Source organism: Zonotrichia albicollis, chromosome 3, assembly GCF_047830755.1.
Source record: "Zonotrichia albicollis isolate bZonAlb1 chromosome 3, bZonAlb1.hap1, whole genome shotgun sequence".
In the NCBI taxonomy this organism is placed as follows: domain Eukaryota; kingdom Metazoa; phylum Chordata; class Aves; order Passeriformes; family Passerellidae; genus Zonotrichia; species Zonotrichia albicollis.
The window spans coordinates 24804215-24822043 of record NC_133821.1 but is presented as its reverse complement, the minus strand read 5'-3'; the positions used below and the strand labels follow the sequence as shown (position 1 = coordinate 24822043).

Below are 17829 nucleotides of genomic sequence, written 5' to 3'. Positions count from 1 at the left end.
GCAATTTATTTTATAATATTTTCTGAAGTAACTGTGATTGTTATTTGCAACACTCTTGGTTTGTGAAGTGCATTTCTCAGATAGATAGTCTTTTTTCCCCTCTTTTTTTTTCCTTAGTACAGATCTGAAAATAATGAGTTAATGTCACACTTTTATGAATAGGGGCCATAATGAGACTGAAGTATGTATGTTGATTAAAGGAAAAATAATTGAAATCTTTGTGAAACTGCAAAGAAATTACAGCTTAAGGCCATGATTCTGTTCTGCAAGTCAATCAAATGAGAAAGTTATTTTATATTTTTTTGGTTGCAGGCATTTTTTCCTTGGCTAAAGCAAATGTCATTCAAATAGACTATGTAGTGATAACTTTGGAAATACAGAATAATTACATAGACATTCTTTTTAGCCAGTCATATTGCTGGTTTCTGTTCAGTTTCCCATTTCCCCTCTAAGTACTAAGAATGTATATTTAATCCATAATGGAAAAAAATATGCTAGGAAAAAAATATAAGCATGATAGCTGTTCAAGATACACATATTTTAACATTTACTTATTTTTCCTAATTAAAGTATAGCTTCAAAAGCATCATTGCAAAACCATGTATTTTGATGAAAAATCTGTCATAGGAATCATGCTGAAAAGTTCAGATACACAGACAAGCACAAGAAAGTGGGGGTGCCATGCCTGTTCCCCGGCAATCAAGGGGTTAACTTTAATTTATCTCTTCCCCTCCCTTAAACTGGTTCTGTGAGGAGGGCTGCAAATTAGTACTTGGAAGGCACAGCAGGGAGATTAGCTTTAGGGAGGGAAGGTCTCCCCACTCCAGCTCTTAGGAACCTCACCTGGAGAGTGCATTTCCTTTTCTACTTAAGCTAACATATTATGCCTTCTTGTCACGAATGTTATTCCTTGAGGAAAAGTCCTCTCTGGTTCTATCTTGCAATCTGATGAATCATTCCAAGTGTGTGGTAGAAGAGAGGAGAGCGATAAGGCTGTAACAGGAGGGAGCCAGGAAACCGCTGAGGCCGTGGCCGGGAACAGGAATCCTGGTGTGCTGCATCATATGGGATTACTTTACCCAGCCAGGGGAAGCAGGATTCCCATCTTTCCTCTTGTTCACACCAGCCTGAGGAGGAGCTGCAGCACTGCCCACTGTTTCCTATGACACCAAGGTGCAGAGATGTACAAATTGTGGCATCCATGTGATGCTGTCTGACAATATTTATTTGACAAGCACAACCTACACCTTTCTAACCCTGAGAAATCACAATGCTTTTTTTCCCCACGGGGGCAAAGAAGTCATCTCCTTCCAAACCTCAAGTGTCTACAACTGATCCATTGTTGAAATTGTTAACAGGTGGAAAGGGAAATTCACCCACTTTGTAATGGAACAAATACAAAATTGCTCTATATGGAATCAATCTTCTGCCTCCCAGCTGAAATAAAATTAGGGTATTTGCACTTCTAAAACTAATCACCAAACCTATTTTCATAGCTAATTTTAAACAGTTAAAAATGTGCGATAAAGGAAAATGTGTACAGATAGAATCACTTTCTCATAATACAATGTCACATAATGATTATCTATGTCTAGTATAAGAGAGACATTAGCCCAATGCAGAATTTTCCATTGGGATTAGCATTTGCCAATGCAATGTTGATTCAACCAGATCTGATGGGACTCAACACTGAACCACTTGGTGAGGGTTTTAAACAATGAAGAAGGTTAAGGGTAGCCACAGTCCTACCTTACAATTCTGCAATCTGAGATGAGCCTATCAAGTTTCCCCAATAACATCCTCAGAAAGCTTCTGAAGGATGGGTCATGTCCTCCTGCTTCTGTGGAATTCCTCAGGACTGCGCACAGGAGAATATACACACCCTGGCCCTGTCCCTCCATCCCTGTGGATGGGATTTTTTAGTTGCTGTAACTCCCAGGAGATGGTGTGTGGTGTCTGGGTAGACCAAGGGGACAGTCTGTCACCACACATGGAAGGAGCTGTTGTTCAGCAAGGTCTCAGCCCGCTAAAGGTCCTCAAAGGTGAAATTCCACATTCACACTGCTCCCTTCCTGCTCTCCTGAATCTCTGGGTGATGCTCAGGTCGTGCCTTCTAGAGCATATCTAGAGGTAATTTTGCTCTTTTGCCCCTTATTTTGCTTCATTGATGCAATCTTTTTCACTCTAGGATCTCAGAAAACTCTCAGGATTCTGTGCTAATGCTGGGCTAAGGTAGTTACAAGACAAAACAGTATCACCCCCTACCTTTTTTAGTCCCTGAGGATTCATGACTCAATTGGATTAGCATCTTCAGAGAGCTGTATCAAGGGGTCTGCAAGGACAAAACTCAGTGTAAATTTCTACAGGGACCTCTGAAGTAATGTGAAATTTGGGATTAGTATTTTCTGTAGAGGATTTTGAGGCTCCTACCAACATTGCTGGGGATACTGTTTATCGGTGTTGTGGTTGCTATCTTTGTAAAGGACGGATTTGTTAGGATCTTCAGCTCCCTTCTGATTCAACCAGATATGATGGGGCTCAACACTGAACCACTTGGTGAAGGTTTTAAGCAAAGAAGGTTAAGGGTAGTCACTGGACTCCCTCACAGTTCTGCAATCTGAGTATGAGCCTATCAGGTTTCCCCAATAAAACTTTAGCATCAGTTTTGGTGAGCATTGAAGGACTTGTCCATGAGCAAAATTTGATGCATCTCTTAAGCTAACCTCAGCAAGCAACGTGTTTCCTTTTTCTTTCAGGTATCAGAGGTTTGAAAAAGCATTTCTGCTGGCTGTTGACATCGGTGCTCGGGACCTGTTCATGGTGAGTTGTTTCTGGAGACAGAGGCTCTTGGAGGATATTATTTGTGAGCTTTTGCACACATTAAAATAGTTCCAGGTCATTTGCAGCCTTGCACACACACTGAAGACTGAACTGTTCTACCTTTGCCATCCTGAACCTCATCAGTAGGAATTTAGTATCTTCAGAGTCACTGACATTTTCCCCAGTGGGGCCTGCAGGCTATTCTTAATTTTCCAGGAATTGTTGTACATGTTTTTAAACTTTCCCTTTCTTCATCTGACCTGATGTGGGTGAATGTCATCTTTCACTCTAATAAGCTTATACATTTCTAATTTGTTCCTTTAAGTCCAACTGCTGAATCCTGGACACAAGAGCTGTCCATGTCCTGGGGATCCTGAATGCTCTTAGTTTGTCTCTTGGGGTTTTGTGAAAAGTGACAAATTATGAACGCTTCTGCTGGTACTTTTAAAACAACAAAGCTCAGCAGCATCAACACAAGGGTTTTAACATTTCATGCACACTCTGCCTCCTCCCATTTAATTAGCTACAAAAGTAAAATTAACCAGCTCTTAAAAGGTCCTCTGTGTGAGCACTGCAGGAGGTTCTTGTTTTATAAGATCTTGCACCACAATGTCACAGTGAGGTCAGATGGACAAAGCCAGTCGTGCTCTCCTAGTCTCTCAGCATGTTGCTGCTCCACAGCTGATTTCATTGTTTTCAAAGAAACAATAGGAAAGGGCTTGTTGAAAAAAAGGCCCTTTGAACGATTCGTTTGCTTGACTCTTTTGCATAATGAAGACATTCTGTTGTTTAAATTAAGCTTTGACACTAGATGTTAATATCATTTATCCCATTAAGTCACTTGCCCTGCTAGTTTGATCTTGATATTTAAATTGTATGTTAAATTACACAATTAAATCCTGCTTTTAGGGGTTATGAAAATTCCCTTCTAATTATATAAAAAGTTGTGTGAACCTTTTGATGTTTTTTTTCACGGCTCTAATCATCTGGCTTGTTCCATCTAATTAGAAAGATGTGAATACTGCGATAAACTTTACTAAGTATGCATCAAAAGAATGTGATGGAAATGTCAGACTTTTAGGAAATTCATTACATGTTCTATGTTTACTCCTCTCAATTTTCTGTCTTTTTAGATCATCTCTTTCCTTGTCTCTCTTTATTGAATGTAACATCTTCAATACAAATTTTATACCTAATCATGCTAAGCACTGCTGCAGCCACATATAAGATTCAGACTGTAGTATGTCTGGAGCAGATTAAAGCTTTTTGTCAAGGGCTCTCCCAGTGTACAGATAATAAATACTCCCTAATTTTAGCCATTCTGACAGAAAAAATATCACCAGCATTTGCATCAAAGGCCCTCTCTTATATGACTGAGAGCATTTCCTATGTGGTCTGTTTCTCTTTTCTTCCCTCTGCTGACTGCAGGATTGAGGGAGCACCTCTGTGCCAGGGTGGGAAACACTAGTGTTGGGTGTTGAGATGGGTGCACAGCTGCTAGCAAGAGGGAGGGACTGTCAGTACCTGGCTCCACAGGTGATAGATAACATGTTCTACTGTCACCAAAAAGTCTCTCCAACTTTCTTCAGGAGGAGTTTCACTGTTCACAAAGCAATTAACTCCATCCTTTCCTACTCTTTGCCTTTTCTTTCCTCTCTCAACACCTACTCTTCATTTCCCATCCTACCAATGCCCTTAAACACAAATGTATATTTCTGAAAAGTTCCTCCTGGCTTATGTCATTGTGAGATGAAAACCAGTTCTTTAATGTCCTCGTTCTGCTTGCATTACCTTTGAAATTCCTCATAGTTGCCCCTAAATTATGCTACAAGCAGCACACATCCCTGCCTCCTCTGGGGAAATGTCCTTTTGCTAATTCATCGTCTAAGTCAGTCATTAATGAACAAACTTTACAATAAGCTAACAGTGGGACTGCTGCAAGTCCACTAAGTACAGGACTCAAGAATTTTAAACATTCATAGGTCATTAAGGGTATTTATTTGTGCATGGTAATTTCTAGGGAATTTGGCTTCATTGTGCTTAATACCATGTGAAAATTAGATAACCTGTTCCCTGAAACCTTACAGTCCTTTTAGGTATTTGTATAACAATGCTACTAAGTAAAGGTTGGGCATCCCTCACTTCTGCTTAATACTGAATGATTCCTATATATTGTTTATGTAAGGCAAAATGCAATTACTAGTATACCATTTGATTTTGCATATATTTAAAGTAGTTTTATCCATTTTTAAAACCTCAGATAGTTCTCGGAGTCACATCGCCTTATTCCCAATTAATTTAATGGAATTTCAAGAAGAAACAGTAGTCTAAATAAAGTTACCTGATGGCATAAGCAAAATAAGAAAGAGCTGTTAATTAAAGGGGAGCAGAGAAGGAACAACAAGGAAAGGATAGAGAGGAATAGATACAACAGAGGTTGAGGAGGATGCAAACATTGAGTACCCATCACCAGAGACTCCCAAGAAAATGTCCTATATCTTAGAGAATTTACCCTGAGCATCAGTTTCACCAAACAGGGCTCTACAGCATTCCAATTATTTGTTTTGAGACGGCAAAGAAGTTTGAGAGAATGCTACCTGAGGGCTAATTTTTCATTTCAAAGAAATGAAAAAGAAAAAACAAAAAAGGCTTACAACTATAGCTATAGTGTCACTAGATGAGGCCATAGCAAGACACATACATTCCTGTGTCTCTCCTCGAGCTTTACCCTTGTGTCACATCCAAGTCCATCAATTAATGTCATCTCCTACAAAGTTAAAAAACCCCCAAAAAACTGAAAAGGACATAATATTAAGAACAACAGCTCCAAGTATTGGACAGTGACTGATCCAATCTGTGACAGAAAAGATCAAGCAGTGGAAAGGTTGTTAGCTTGAAATGCTTTTGTAGTGCAGTCCAGCTCTCAGCTGCTGAAAATTCAAAAGGCCATCCCATGTACCAAAGGTAGCAAAAAATGCAAGGAAAAGACACTTTAATAAAACTGTCAGATCTTGGGTGATACACTGATGAGGAAAGTGCATGCTTCGAAGAAATGTTGGAGTGTTGCCCAGAAATATCCTATAGACAAATGCACATCGTGTTTCAAATGACTTCTGCTCGCCAATGGCCAGCTCTGTGAGTCACAAAGGTGAGGGGGAAAGGGAAGTAGTCCAAAAAGTAAGCAAGCTGTTAAATTATAAAATAGAGCCCTTTCAGCAAGCTCCTGATAAGCAGCTGGAATTTGTTTTTATTGTCACCATTGTGTTTGAGAGAGATGTGATCTTTGGACTTATAAATTCTTAGGTAATTGTGTGAAAAAAATCCTTCATGAATATTCAGATAATTTAATTCCTTTTTCTCCTGTCATTCTTTAAAGCAGCCTGTAATCTGGTTAAAAAAAAAGCTTCTTTTTTTTATAATTATTTTTCAGTTTGCTGGTTTAATCTACTCAGAGAGTTATAAATTCTTAGAAAAATCTACTTGTGCTGGTTTATTTGAATGAGAAACACCTAAATTTGATCTGAAATGGTCTAATTAGGAGATTTCATATCTGTAATCTTTTGTTTCTAAAGCTGGTTTAGAGATGAGGCAAAGGCTACTTTTTTATTGTTCTTCATGACCAGTGACTTGAGGAACAACAAAGCAAGCCACTTGCCAACCTACTGCAAACCTTTATTTCTTACAAGGCCCTTGTTAGTTAATGATGAACATCTAACACCTTTACATTATTTTACTCAAACCAGAAAATGAGCAAAACCAAGACCTGAAATAACAGCTGCTTTGGTACACAGAGTGCACAAGCTCTTCACTGACAAAACTTCATAATTTTCTGCAGTTGTTTCCACTACGTCCTCAAGCTTGCTATTAGAAATTGCACAGAGGTATACAATACTTCTCATAGTTTCAGCTACAAAAAGACAATCCTTAAACACTGTCAGAATGTATTTTAAGTAAGTCTGCCTGCACATCCAAATTTCTGTAAGTTCAGACTTGTCCAAGAGCCCTTGGGTCTTCTATTGTTATCTAAATAAGGCGACAGTATCTGCTGTTTAATCTTCATAGAAATCATACCTTGCTGCTCAGGCCTTTTTCTCCTGACAACCAAGTCAGACCTACAAAGAGAGGAAATACAGAGTTCATCACAAGTTCATAACCCATTACTCTGCTCCAAGACATGTGCACATTTTTTTAGTCACACCTGTGTTTGTGATGAGAAGACACTGCTGTCTCCTGCAGACTCTGCAGATCCTGCAAGTCAGTTCCAGGCTTTCCTGCACAATCATCTCAATTTCTCTAAGATTTTCAGTTTTGTTTTAAAGTTCTTGTTCTTGTTGTTAAATGACAGGTTACTGAAAGCAGCATGTCCTTCTCCTAACACTATTACTCTCACTTTTTAAATCTAAACATGTCTTTCTAGAGTAAAGTCACTTTTCCTGTAAGAGTTTCTGTCATATTGATGCAGGTGGCAGTAAACTCACATAAAGAAGGGTGGTTTCACCTGAGATCTTCTACATTAGGGAAAACATAGTTGCTTTTATGGCATGCAGAGGTCAATATTTCCAGCAAACACTCCTTTCCCCTTTTAATTCCTGCAAGCAGATGGCTTGCAGAACAAAGGAATAACTTAAATCTTTGGATGTCAAATGGCATCTTCAGCAAAGTAGTGGGGGGAAAAACTTTGCCAACTGTTCTTCTTCTTTTTCTCACTTTCTGTGTCACAGTTCATGCACAGAGCAGCATGTGTCTATGATGCTAGATGAGAAGGGGGTTAATTGTCTCTTGATTAATGGTCAAGAATAAACTTTTACTTTTTGAGGACCAAAACCAAGGGCAGTGAGAGTGTAGTTTGTCTGCAGGAATATATTCTCCCACAAAGAGCTTTGTTTGTAGTACAGGTGGTTTCCACCTCAAATATTAATATGCAATGAAAAGCCTTGACTTTTGATAAGGGCGTGCAGTGATGGGGCAAGGGGGAATGGCTTTAAACTGGCAGAGGGCAGGTTTAGGTTGGATATTTGGAAGAAATTCTTTCCTGTGAGGGTGGTGAGGCTCTGGAACAAAAGTCACCCAGAGAAGCTGTGGCTGCCCCATCCCTGGAAGTGCTTAAGGCCAGGTTGAATGGGGCTGGGAGAAACCTGGCCTAGTGGAAGGGCAGGTTGTGTCTGCCCTGGGCAGGGAGCTGGAACGAGTTGATCTCTAAGGTCCCTTCCAACCCAAGCCTTTCTATAATTCTGTGTAATGATAACACCCCTGCTGCAGCCCTCTGTTTTTTGACTCTGGATAAAAGAGTATATCCAGAGTATTAGCAACTGTTCATGCTAGACACCATTTTTGGAAAGCCCCTTGTTGTTCAGGAGTGATTCAGAATCATGCCAACCCTGTGGATGTTACAACCACTGAGCAGCCACTGTTGCTGTTTTTACCGCCAATATCAGCACAGGGAGGACCGTCTTACTCACAGAACAGTGAGGGTAACAACCCTCAACAGGGAGTGTATGACAACATTCAAACAAAAATTAGTTCTTAAAAAATGAAAACCTTCAAGTCATAGAATCATTAAGGTTGGAAAAGTCCTCAAAGGTCATTGAGTCCAACTGTCAACTCATTACTAACACGCCCACCACTAACCCATGCCTCTAAGCACCACATCTGCATTTAGCATGCTCCAAATAGAGGCTGTCAGCCAGGAGAGTTCCAGTACTTCAGATCTGGTTTACACAGAGCTACCTCCTATCAACATGCTTTTAGTTCAACAGAAGTTACGTTGAAAGTCGACAGATTGGTTTCTTTCATGCATTGAGTCAATAGCTTTGCTTTTATCAGTGCCTGATTGGTCAGTGTTTTATTCATTGCTGTATTCAACAGCACAAGTAAGGAGATACATTTGCGTTGGAGGGAATTAAAATGTAATGGTAGGTTCATCAGTTCCATCTGTGTTTGTGATCTAAATAATAAAAGAGCCTCTTTCTTTCAAAATCCCTTTTGTTGCTCCTTTGAGATTCATTTTAGATTAATCTTTTTTCTTCTTTATTTCCAAAGGACATCCATTACCTTGCTCTAGATAAGGGTGAATTGGCACTAGCTGAAGTGGCAAAGAGAAAGGCTAATGACATTGATGCAGAATCAATAACTACTGGAATTGGTAAGAATTAATGGTGTCTAAAAAGCCCTTTTGTTTTAATCAATACTTGTCCTGTAGAACATGTTGTTATATTGGTAGAGGGGTTATTGTTTTGATTGCATTGTTTTCTTTGAAAGTGAGACCGGATTTTCATTTGTGACTAAAGAACAGAATTTTTATTGGTAACTAAAGAAGAAGGCTTATAAAAATCACACAGCTTTGCCTTTCAGTACCCGTGTGAGGATAGCTGTGAAGCAAAAAGATTTATACTGTGGCTATATAGAAAAGTTCAGGCTATACAAACTGAACTGAGTGCCAGAGGTAAGGGACTGAATCTGAAAATCTTTGTTCATATCAACATTTAAGGCCAGTTATGGCAATTTGACTCATCTTTAAATATTTGCTGGTGCACACTGGAGCCACATCCAGCATTGATACTTTGGCAGTGCTCAAATGGAACATTTACTGATGTGAGCACAGCTTCATATCCTGGCTTTAAAGCAGCAGCTTTGCATGCACTGGGATTCTTGCCATTCCGTAAGGAATAGCAGTGCTAAAGTTGCAGTGTGAGATTAACAGCTGAAACAGAGATGACTTTTCATGCAGGGGAACTCACAACTCATTCACTTTCTCTTTGTGTTTCTTCTGAATTGACATGAAGAGATGTATGCAAGCATAAGACCATTCTGATTTCATGCCTTATAGCATGAACCAAGAAGAAGGTGTCTCTGTCTGGGGAGCTGACCTCCACTGGAAACAAAGGGAAGAAAATGCACAAAGCCTAAAAATGTTTGTATAAAATTTGCACAGTTCTATTTTTGCTTATTGTACTGCATCATTAGAGGAGAGCACTGAGCTTTTGTCCTTATCCCATGCCAAGAACTAGAATAGGATTAAAGCTCAGAAGGTTTTTTTGTGAGTCAGTCACAAAACCTTTGAGATCTTGGGTAACACAGGATTCTTTTAGAACTGTACATCTCCCTGTTTACCCAGAGCACACAAGGGAATGCCCCTCCAGTACCTAGAAATGCAGAGAGGCCATATATGCATTTATGTGCCTGTTTCTGTAGAATGTATAAATCCATGACTTTCAAGGCTATTGCAATACAGTAGCCTCTCCTTCCCTCTCCAGCAGAGTAGGAATCAAGTGGTGCCTCTCCTGAACTCTTCAGTCTTTTGTTTCCATTCTCAAGTCACTTAAAGCTATTTTCCACCATAACTGGGGTTTTGGGCAAGCCCTTTCACCACTAGAGTTTGAAAAAAACCTGACCTGTTTAGGTCATCCCTTAATCGACTCTTCAAAGTGTGCAGTTACATCTCCTCTCCTCTTCTCTTCTCTTCTCTTCTCTTCTCTTCTCTTCTCTTCTCTTCTCTTCTCTTCTCTTCTCTTCTCTTCTCTTCTCTTTCTCTTCTCTTCTCTTCTCTTCTCTTCTCTTCTCTTCTCTTCTCTTCTCTTCTCTTCTCTTCTCTTCTCTTCTCTTCTCTTCTCTCCTCTCCTCTCCTCTCCTCTCCTCTCCTCTCCTCTCCTCTCCTCTCCTCTCCTCTCCTCTCCTCTCCTCTCCTCTCCTCTCCTCTCCTCTCCTCTCCTCTCCTCTCCTCTCCTCTCCTCTCCTCTCCTCTCCTCTCCTCTCCTCTCCTCTCCTCTCCTCTCCTCTCCTCTCCTCTCCTCTCCTCTCCTCTCCTCTCCTCTCCTCTCCTCTCCTCTCCTCTGTGCTGCACCAAGTATAACTGAGATGCCCAGGACTTGCATCTGATAATTTTCTATTATTTGACACTTAATCCAGAAAATTTAAACTCTAATCTGTATCTTCATTTAATTCCTTGCAAACTACCATGATTAGTAGATTTCTGAAGTTGGACTATTGATAAATTTAGTGAGAGTCTTTTGTAGCATTGTAGATGCACATACAGGGAGAGGGGTAGGGAAAAGAACACAGGTGATCACTGATGCCTTCCTTGCCTATAAAATGCCATACACATGTAACTCAATTCAGCAGTAAATGTGCAGGCACAAAGTCTTCCCCTCCTCCAGACCAGTCCTACAGTTATGTCTGCAATGCTCCATTAGCATAAATTATTAAAGTCATTTTATATGATAAAGACTTTTACTGAATAATTAACTATCAGGATGATTTAAAGTACTTTTCAATGCCCCCAGGGACAAACTGTCACTGAGATTCATTCTCTAAACAGTAATGAATTTGCATCCAATTCATTTTGTATGAAAATAAACAGGAATCTCCCATGAGTTTGTTTCGCTGCAGATTCAGTCTCACCTTAAACATGTGAAATCTCAGCCACAGGTTTTGTTTTGTTATACTTTATTGCAATGTCCCTTCTAATGATGCTTTTATTTCATAAACTGTTGTTGGCAAAAAAGTTGACATGAGGTATGAACTTCGTGGACCCAATGAAAACAAAAGATGATGAGTGCTTTATATGGAAATTGCTGTATCTTTCTAATACTTTGAGGGGGAGAAAAAAAAAAAAACATGCCAGAGCCAGAAGTTTTAAAATGCAATTTCAAACAAGTCTGTGTCCTTGACCTCTTCCCAAACCCAGACATCTTCAGCTGGTCCCTGCTCTCTGGAGTTGGCAGCCACTCAGTTCACCAATGGTCACACTTCTCCCCAAACTTCTTGAACACCCACTTCAGGCTTTTACAAAGAGACAGTAACCTAAGCAGCAAGGTGCAACCAGTGCTATTGAGCTTATACTGGACACACTACAGCTTATTTCTTAAATATATATAAAGTGAACCATTGTCATATATCAATACTTGATGAAATTTCCTGAGCTAGCCCATCCCCAAACCTCAGCTCAGCACTGAGCACTGCTTGAAAATAAGATGAGTCATTGCTTCTGGCTGATTCCCAAGCCTTTGAGAGTGCTCCATCTTGCCCCAGATATATTTAATTTGTCAAGATATTTCTGTGTACAGGGCTCACTTCAAGCATAATGTATTTCAAACTCAGACTTCCAGGAAAAGTTTCAAGCTCCTACAAATAATGCAAAATGACAATACAATTATAATTTATAGATGTCATCCAGAATTCTGTATGTGTAGACTCCTCACACATGTTATACCAATATTTGTGTCAAGATAAAACTAAAAATAGGCTGATTATTTTAAGGTTTTCTGAATTTTGGCTCTTCTCAGTTTATCATCACGTGATTGCAGTTTGCTGGACACTCTTTTGAAGAGGCCACCTTCTAAGCTGAGGAGCTAAGGAGGTCTGTGGGCATCTGGTAAAAACATCTGTAGACCTGCAGAACACAGTAGCTTGGTGAGAATATTGCTGAGCAAAAGGAAGTGCTAGGTGAACTATGGTTTTGGCAGGATCATATCTTTTGTTCTTCTGATTAAAATCTTCTGAGGATCAATATTCTCATAAGATTTTATGTTTGACAGCCTGTGAAAATGCATCTTGAGGGATGAGAATATTGAAGTAATGGCATTGTACATCTCAGAAATGGCATTAGCTGTCTTCCCTTTCCCCACCCTTATTTAATCAGCAGACCACTGGCCATGGATCCTGTGGTTTCTTCTTCCAAAGATTTTCTGTTGAATTATTTCTGTAGTTGATCCACAAGTTCCTTAATGAGGTCAGGGAGTTCTCATTTAGCCTTTCCTAAAATGTATGCTGTGCGCCTCATTTCACTTGATTAAAAGAGAGAATAAATAATTTATTCAATATTGGCATATATGTAGGTTACGAATAAATTCTGTTTATGAGCGTAACCTGGCATGTACTCTCCTGGAACAGTATTTTCTGTGGTGGGAGAGTGAGTCTGTTTGGTGCTGTAAAGTGTGGGTTGCTAATGTAAAACCTGAGTTGCAAAGAACTGACATGGCAGAGCCTGTTAAGAAATGCCATAGCTAATAATGATCATGGAGGTGAGGAGCTCAGCCCTTCAGACATCATTGCTCAATGAATATCCAACGAAGAGCATATGTAGGCAGTGTCAGAAAGTTTCCCAAGGCCAACTTCCAACAAATTACATTAGGGCCTAGCAAGGTGATTTTAACCTTCAAAATCAACAGCTTTCACCCAAAAGGGATTCATGTTGTGACAAGACAGATAACCACTGCATAGTTGAAAGGCAAATTAGAAAATCTTGTATTTCTACTTAGAATTTCAGAATATTAGTAACTAATGTTTAGGCAACATTTCTAACAGAGGTATCTTAACAAAAACACTGATGTTCAGATAATTGCATTGTTCTGAAATGCTAGATAGGACTGACTAACATTTTGGTGGTTCACTAATGTCTCATGAAAGTGCTTGAGGTTTTTCCATTTAAAATAGAATTTTAAAATATTTCTGGAAGTATTCCATACTGTTTGCAAGATAGGGAATCTTATCAGTTCTCACAGAGACTGAAGTCGAATTTCCCAGAGTGTTTGTTAAATGACATTTAAAATGTAGGGACCCTAAATGTTTCACCTTACTGGCAAGGAACATCTCCAGTTTGAACCCTAAGTGGAGAATTAATTAATTTTATCTTAGTTCTGTGGTAGTGTTTTATATTGAATGGCTTACACGTTCTTTGTGATAATTAATAATGACACATCCTACGGTGTTTTGTCTGAGGTACCAGTCTGGTCTTGCATTGCAGTCTGCTACCTCCAGATCACTTATCATTTACTCAGATCTTCCCCTCTTCCTGACAGTCCTGGGGAGCCTGCTTGCATTTCAAGACCGTGTTTAGAATTGTCCCCCTGTGTTTGTAACCTTCTCTGGCCTTGCATTAGCCTAGTTGGTAACATTTCCTTCTCCTCTGATCCATAATGACTCCTTTCATCTCTCAAGCAATATTCTTCCTCACCCTCACATACCCTCTCTGACACTGATGGCAAAGCCTTCTTCATTTCCTGCTCTTCCCTGGCACATGCAGCTTTCTCTTGTCATCTATCAAGTTTCAAGTTAACTGAGAATCTTGGCCTTTATTTAATGACTTTTATTTCACTTCATGCTTCAAAGATATTGTCCCAGACACAGGTGAGCTGTGATCTGGGAGGGCTCAGGGACACCTATTCATACCACAGTTTTTTGGAGCCTGCCCCCTTCAGTGTAAGTGTTAGATCTCCTATTTATTTGTTTCTATTTTCAGTTTAAGTCAATCAAAACCTCTGGAATCAAACCCTTTGCTTTTATTTTTCTAATAATGTAGCTTTTCCCCCAGAGAGCCAGAAAAACATTTTTAATGAAAAATGCTTTCTAAGTATGATTGGCAGCTCACCTATGGCAAGAAATTAGTTTCCACAAGCACCTTTTTAATTTTGTGCCACCCAAGATGAGTGTCTTTGAAGATCCATAGTAATTTGAGATTATTTAACTGTGCTCATATATACACTCTCTTGAACATATCAAGCCACACACAGCACTTGACAAAGAGCCCACTAAGCACAGTGAAAGGATTTCTGCCATCATCAGTGGGCTTTGGAAGGAGGTTTTAGGATGCAACAATTTCATGGGTGGGCATGATATGACCAGGACTGCTGCCATCTGCAAAGACCTGGTTTGGAAGGACCAAGGTGTAAGAGTGGCTTCAAGAGGAGGGAGCAGCAGCCAGCGCTCATGGCATTGCATCCTGTTTTTAGATTTCCAGCTGGAACTGAGTATTTTCCTCTCTTGAGGGTTAGAGGCACTTACTTGTGTTCTTTTCAAGAAGTGGAGTCATTTGTTTTGCTTGAAGTCTACAGTAATGCCAAACTATTCTTGGCTCCACCTCATCTCACCTCTCCTCTTGCTTGTGTCATGATGTCAGTTTTGATCTATACCTTCCCACCTCTAGACAGCTTTGCCTGAAGACATAATCCTCAGCCCCTAATAATTATGAGTACATCAAAGGCTAGTTGGTTTGCTTAGCTGCAGAGGTCTCCACAAAGATCTGTGTATCTTCACTTGAAAGAGATTTATAGTTTTGTGTCAAGCTTTAGAATTATCATGGCCTTCCATTTTTTCCCCTTGTTTATAGTGGCATATTCTGGCCCACTACAGAACTGATTTAAAAAGCACAACTATATGCCCAAAATGAAGACACCTTCTCCTTCATATTTTAATGATTCTCATATTTTGTAATGTCTGCCAGCAGTAAAATTATTGATTATGAAAAAAATCTTACCAGAAGTCATAGATTAACTGCATTTTGCGAGTTTTAGGGACTTCCATTTTTTGTACCAAAAGTCACATACTATGACTGGTTTATAAAAAAAAACAAACAAGAAAAAAAATTCCAGTATTTCCAAATTCTAAAAATTGAAAGGAGTTGTCTGTACCTGATATGGTTTTATTTTACTAACAAGTAGGATATTGCAAGGCATGTGAGGTCACCTCATCTCAGATCTCTTCAGTATAATTCCATTTTATCCCTATAACCCCCAGCCAAGTTGATGCACATAGACAACAGTGAATAGATGACACTAATTACCAAGTAAACAACATATTTTCGGTGGCAACAGATCAAGAAGACAGTTTCAAAAGTGAAAGGAATTCACAGAGCTACACCTTGGGGGAGGATGTAACATGATAAAGAATAGTTTAGCATAAAAGATTTCAGAGGGATGCCCATGGCATGGCATTGAAGTGAAGAGAAGCAAGTCAGTACTCAAGCTGTTGACATTGTAGCTAGGAATTTAAGTAGGAATTTGGCTTCTCATCACTGACTTCAGTCCATAGACTGTAGTAAATTTAAATAGAAAGCACACATAGTTAAAATAACTGTTGAAACAAACTATCAAAGAAATTGACGCATGGAAAGTGTCTTTGCATGAAGACTGAATTAATACCTTTCTGGGAAATAGGTCTTAGCCAAATACAATTTCTGCTTAGTCAAACACGTGTTTTTCTGGCTTGGTGTAGGATAGCTGGCTTGGTGTAGGATGAAATGTAATAGCCTCTAATTCACTGTAGGTCAAACTAGATGATTTACACTGTAGTATAATATTCATATGTTCTGGATTCCACTCTTGCCTACAGCTCTGTGAAAAAGCCCCTGGTAAATCTCCCATTAGCTTCAAAAGGCCCACATGTGGTCTAAAAGACTGCAGTTAAAAGCCACATAATATATATGTAATATATATTCACACATCTCATAGTATGCACGTGTGTGTGTACATAAGTGGGTGCTATATTTACACATACACAGCCAAAATCTGGCCAGTCATGAAAATAGCTCAGAATCTGAACACAAGCCAGGGGAATTATTACGTATTTGTATTTTGCTTCATGACATCACAGAAGCCGCTGTGGGAAACAGTTTTGTTTTGTTTCCTGAAAGAACAAAAAAGTAATCACAAGCAGGAGGTGCTTTCATAAGCGCTGCAGCTGGCTGGGAGCTGTGGATGTGTGTGCTCGTGGTGTGTCAGGGGCATGTTTGTCTCACACACCCTGGAGCCGTCCCTCAGCCTCTCGCTCTCCGACGGGGAACCCGCCGGGTGCGCTCCCTTCTGCGCCCTGCAGAGCGTTGGCAAACACATATTTGCATGGCAGTTGGTATGTGTTTTGTCCTGTTTGCTCTGCGTAATGTAACGTGATGTGACAGGCTGTAATTCATCACATCAGCTGCGTGACAGCCCAGCGATTGGAAAAGAGCTGCGATGGTGGGCTGATGTGAGGAGGCAGTTTAATGTTGGGTTGGAGTCTCTTAGTGTTAAGGTTTTTTAGAATCACCTACCAAAGAATTATCTCTGAGTATTCCCTGTGCAGGTGAGTTTTAGAAGTAGTGATCAGGCAGAGCACAGTGAGCATCAGGAGGAAGCTGAAGGTCCCTGTGCTCAGAAGGAACAACTCTTGTAAATATGAGAACCCTTGCACATGTGTTGTTAGATCAAGCACATTGAAGGACAATTTATTTATTTCCTCCTCCTTCACTGCACTCCCCAGGCACACCACAGGTCCTTATGTGGGAATACTGTGGAATTGCCGACGGCAAAAACGGAGGTTGAGGCTGTTTTCCTCCAAAGACTCCTACACAAGAGACTGCTTGACAGTTCACCCCTGAAAAATTCCCAGCACAGGTGTTAGGGTGTTTGATAACCTGATGGTGGTACTTGTTGAGTGCTTCCAGCCTAACCAAACCAAGTTCCCTGTTAAAATCCCATCTCAGGAGTGGGACAGTCTAATCAGGACACGGCTGGTGAGAGGCATAGGGAAGAGTTCAACGGGGCCCAGGGGTGAGTTTTGCATCCACTGCACTTTTCAGTCCTGCACTTTCTAGAGTGTCACACTTGGCCAGAAGATGAAATGAAGAGAGTTGTTTAAGAAAAACCCTTGGTGAAAAAGTGATCTGCAGTGCCTAGCACAAGGCAGTAAGTACATGCAGAATTAATGACTTTTTTCTTTCCTAAACATACATTCTGTATTTAATTTCAGCTATTTGATATGTTTTTCCCTAAATATCCATCCTGTCAGTTAGTCTGCACTGACACTTCTTTTTACTTTAAATCTCAGTGCCATGAAACTTCTGCAGCTCCCCAACTCATGCATGAATAATACCTGCCATTCAATAATATTTTTCACAGCATTCAAGACACTAAAAGTCCTGAATCATACTAGATTTCAAACTATACATTCAGTCTTAAAAACAGATTGTGAGGCAGTTGGTTATCTCTGCAATGTTGATATTATGAAATGGCAAAATATTTTAATACGATGGAAAGATATCATTAATGATAGATTATAAGCATGTACGGTGTTCACTTTAATTAGTCATTTACTGCAGTCACACTGCTATCATCTTTATGATAATCAAAGCTGCAACAGCCACTTGATTTCTGCCTCCTGCCCTCCCAGCCCAGGGACACCACAACATCAGTAAAAAGTTGGGGTAGGTTTCTCACATAAATTAGATTCCATGGATTAACCACTTAACTGATAGTTTTA

The 17829-nt window shown here is 39.8% G+C and overlaps 1 protein-coding gene across 9 annotated transcripts in view; it reads left to right on the top strand.

The window, feature by feature from the left end:
- Window positions 1–17829, top strand: part of WDPCP (WD repeat containing planar cell polarity effector) — a 148506-nt gene that overhangs the window by 99390 nt on the left and 31287 nt on the right. For all 9 annotated transcript variants that reach the window (XM_074536987.1, XM_074536979.1, XM_074536981.1 and 6 more), the window contains 2 exons: window positions 2757–2820; window positions 8860–8962. In XM_074536987.1, the coding sequence (XP_074393088.1) occupies window positions 2757–2820; window positions 8860–8962 (167 nt within the window). The remainder of the gene's footprint in view (window positions 1–2756; window positions 2821–8859; window positions 8963–17829) is intronic.